Raw genomic sequence first — 1526 nt, forward strand, 5'->3', positions numbered from 1 at the left:
AAAAACACACACTAATGGGCAACTGAGGTAATTTAGAACAATGAAATTAGTTAGGAAAGTAAAGAAATCAACTTTTATTACACAATTGTAGTAAAATGGTACTCACAGCAGGCAATGTCCAGCAGGGAGCAATGGATGGAGGGCACCCAAAGGTTGGATGATCCGGTGTCAAACACCACTGTAAATATCTGTGGAGGGGTTCCAATGCCAATCTCACCATAGTACTGAGCCTAGAAATGAGAGGTGTTAAAAATACAACACTGGATCATTATTTTAGCCAATCTCTTTATAAACATGCGTGAGAAAAAGTTTGCAGTGGCTAAAAGCAAACTTTAAGCAAGAGAAACATGGAGGCTGCCGGAGAAGGACAATACCTTCTGGACATCACGTATTTATATAGTGCCTGCATACTAAAGGGTCCAAAGTCATCATTACCTGTCCTTCTAATATCTCTACCATAGTCAAAGTAAAGGATGTATTGACCCAAAACATAGTCATTTTGGGGGGGAAGTCAATGGGTTCACCAGTATTTTTTTTGTGACTTGGGAAAAAAAAAAAGAAAAGGCCAAGGAAATCCACTCAAACATAAGGAAGACACTATGTAGATAATGTCTATGTAATGATAATGTCACATAGAACCATAATGCTGCAAGGTGAGAGTGCTACCAACAGGGCTACTGTACAAATCAGGCTTTGGTTTAACTTTAGTCAATGGCCTGACACAGCTATAATAAGGATTTCTGATGTTGCCCTCACATTCCCAATCAGCTTAGGATGGGCAAACACTGGTGGATGGACCACAACCAGGATAAACAATCAATATCACCTAACATCGATCATTAACCTGGTTACCACCATGCACCCATTACCTAGGAGAGCCAATGTGTGAGGGTCCCCTAATTTTAATAAAAAAGCATCATATTCAAAGTTTTATCAAATTGATCTAATCTTATAGAAAAGTCTTTTAATGTATTGCAAGCTTGTACCAAGTTAGTGACTACAGTTATGTTCAAAAAAAGTGTCCTACTCACATCTAGATAATTCTTCAGAGTTTCTGGAGTGGGGTCTCCTTGTGGTGGAAATCCAGGGTAATATTTGTTGAAGCCTTCATCTCCAATTAACTTCTTCAAATCCCCAGCAGACTGAGTAAATGTCCTCCGTATGGAAGTGAATTTTGTCAGAGGAATCCTGGAAAGATGGCAGTTCTTTAATAATTGTTCAATCAGCTTTAGTTTCACATTTAACAACAGGCCATTCTTTTGTGTTGTATTGAGTACGTGTATACCTACTAACCAACATAAACACAGGGCCAAAGTATGGGTAACTTATTGTGTAGTATTGTGGTAAGTCACGTTTTATATCAAGGGGATCACTTAGCACTTCAGGGACTGCGTTGGCTGCTTGCAGGGTAAATTGAAGTACAAACATTAAACACAAATTTGCTCTTCTTGACGTCTTTAACATGGAGGAACCTTTGATATGAGTTATAGGCCTTCAGGGAACCCCTGGTATAATTACCATTTCCA

At 38.9% G+C, this 1526-nt stretch overlaps 1 protein-coding gene across 1 annotated transcript in view; it reads right to left on the reverse strand.

Annotated features, from left to right (window-relative positions):
* LOC140337870 (cathepsin D-like) overlaps positions 1-1188 on the reverse strand; it is a gene marked incomplete at its 5' end in the record, with an annotated part of 10240 nt that extends 9052 nt beyond the window's left edge. Inside the window, 2 exon segments of the mRNA XM_072421722.1 lie at positions 107-230; positions 1032-1188. Coding sequence (XP_072277823.1) covers positions 107-230; positions 1032-1188 — 281 coding nt within the window.
* Positions 1189-1526: the final 338 nt, after the last annotated feature.

Source organism: Pyxicephalus adspersus, chromosome 9, assembly GCF_032062135.1.
Source record: "Pyxicephalus adspersus chromosome 9, UCB_Pads_2.0, whole genome shotgun sequence".
Lineage (NCBI taxonomy): Eukaryota > Metazoa > Chordata > Amphibia > Anura > Pyxicephalidae > Pyxicephalus > Pyxicephalus adspersus.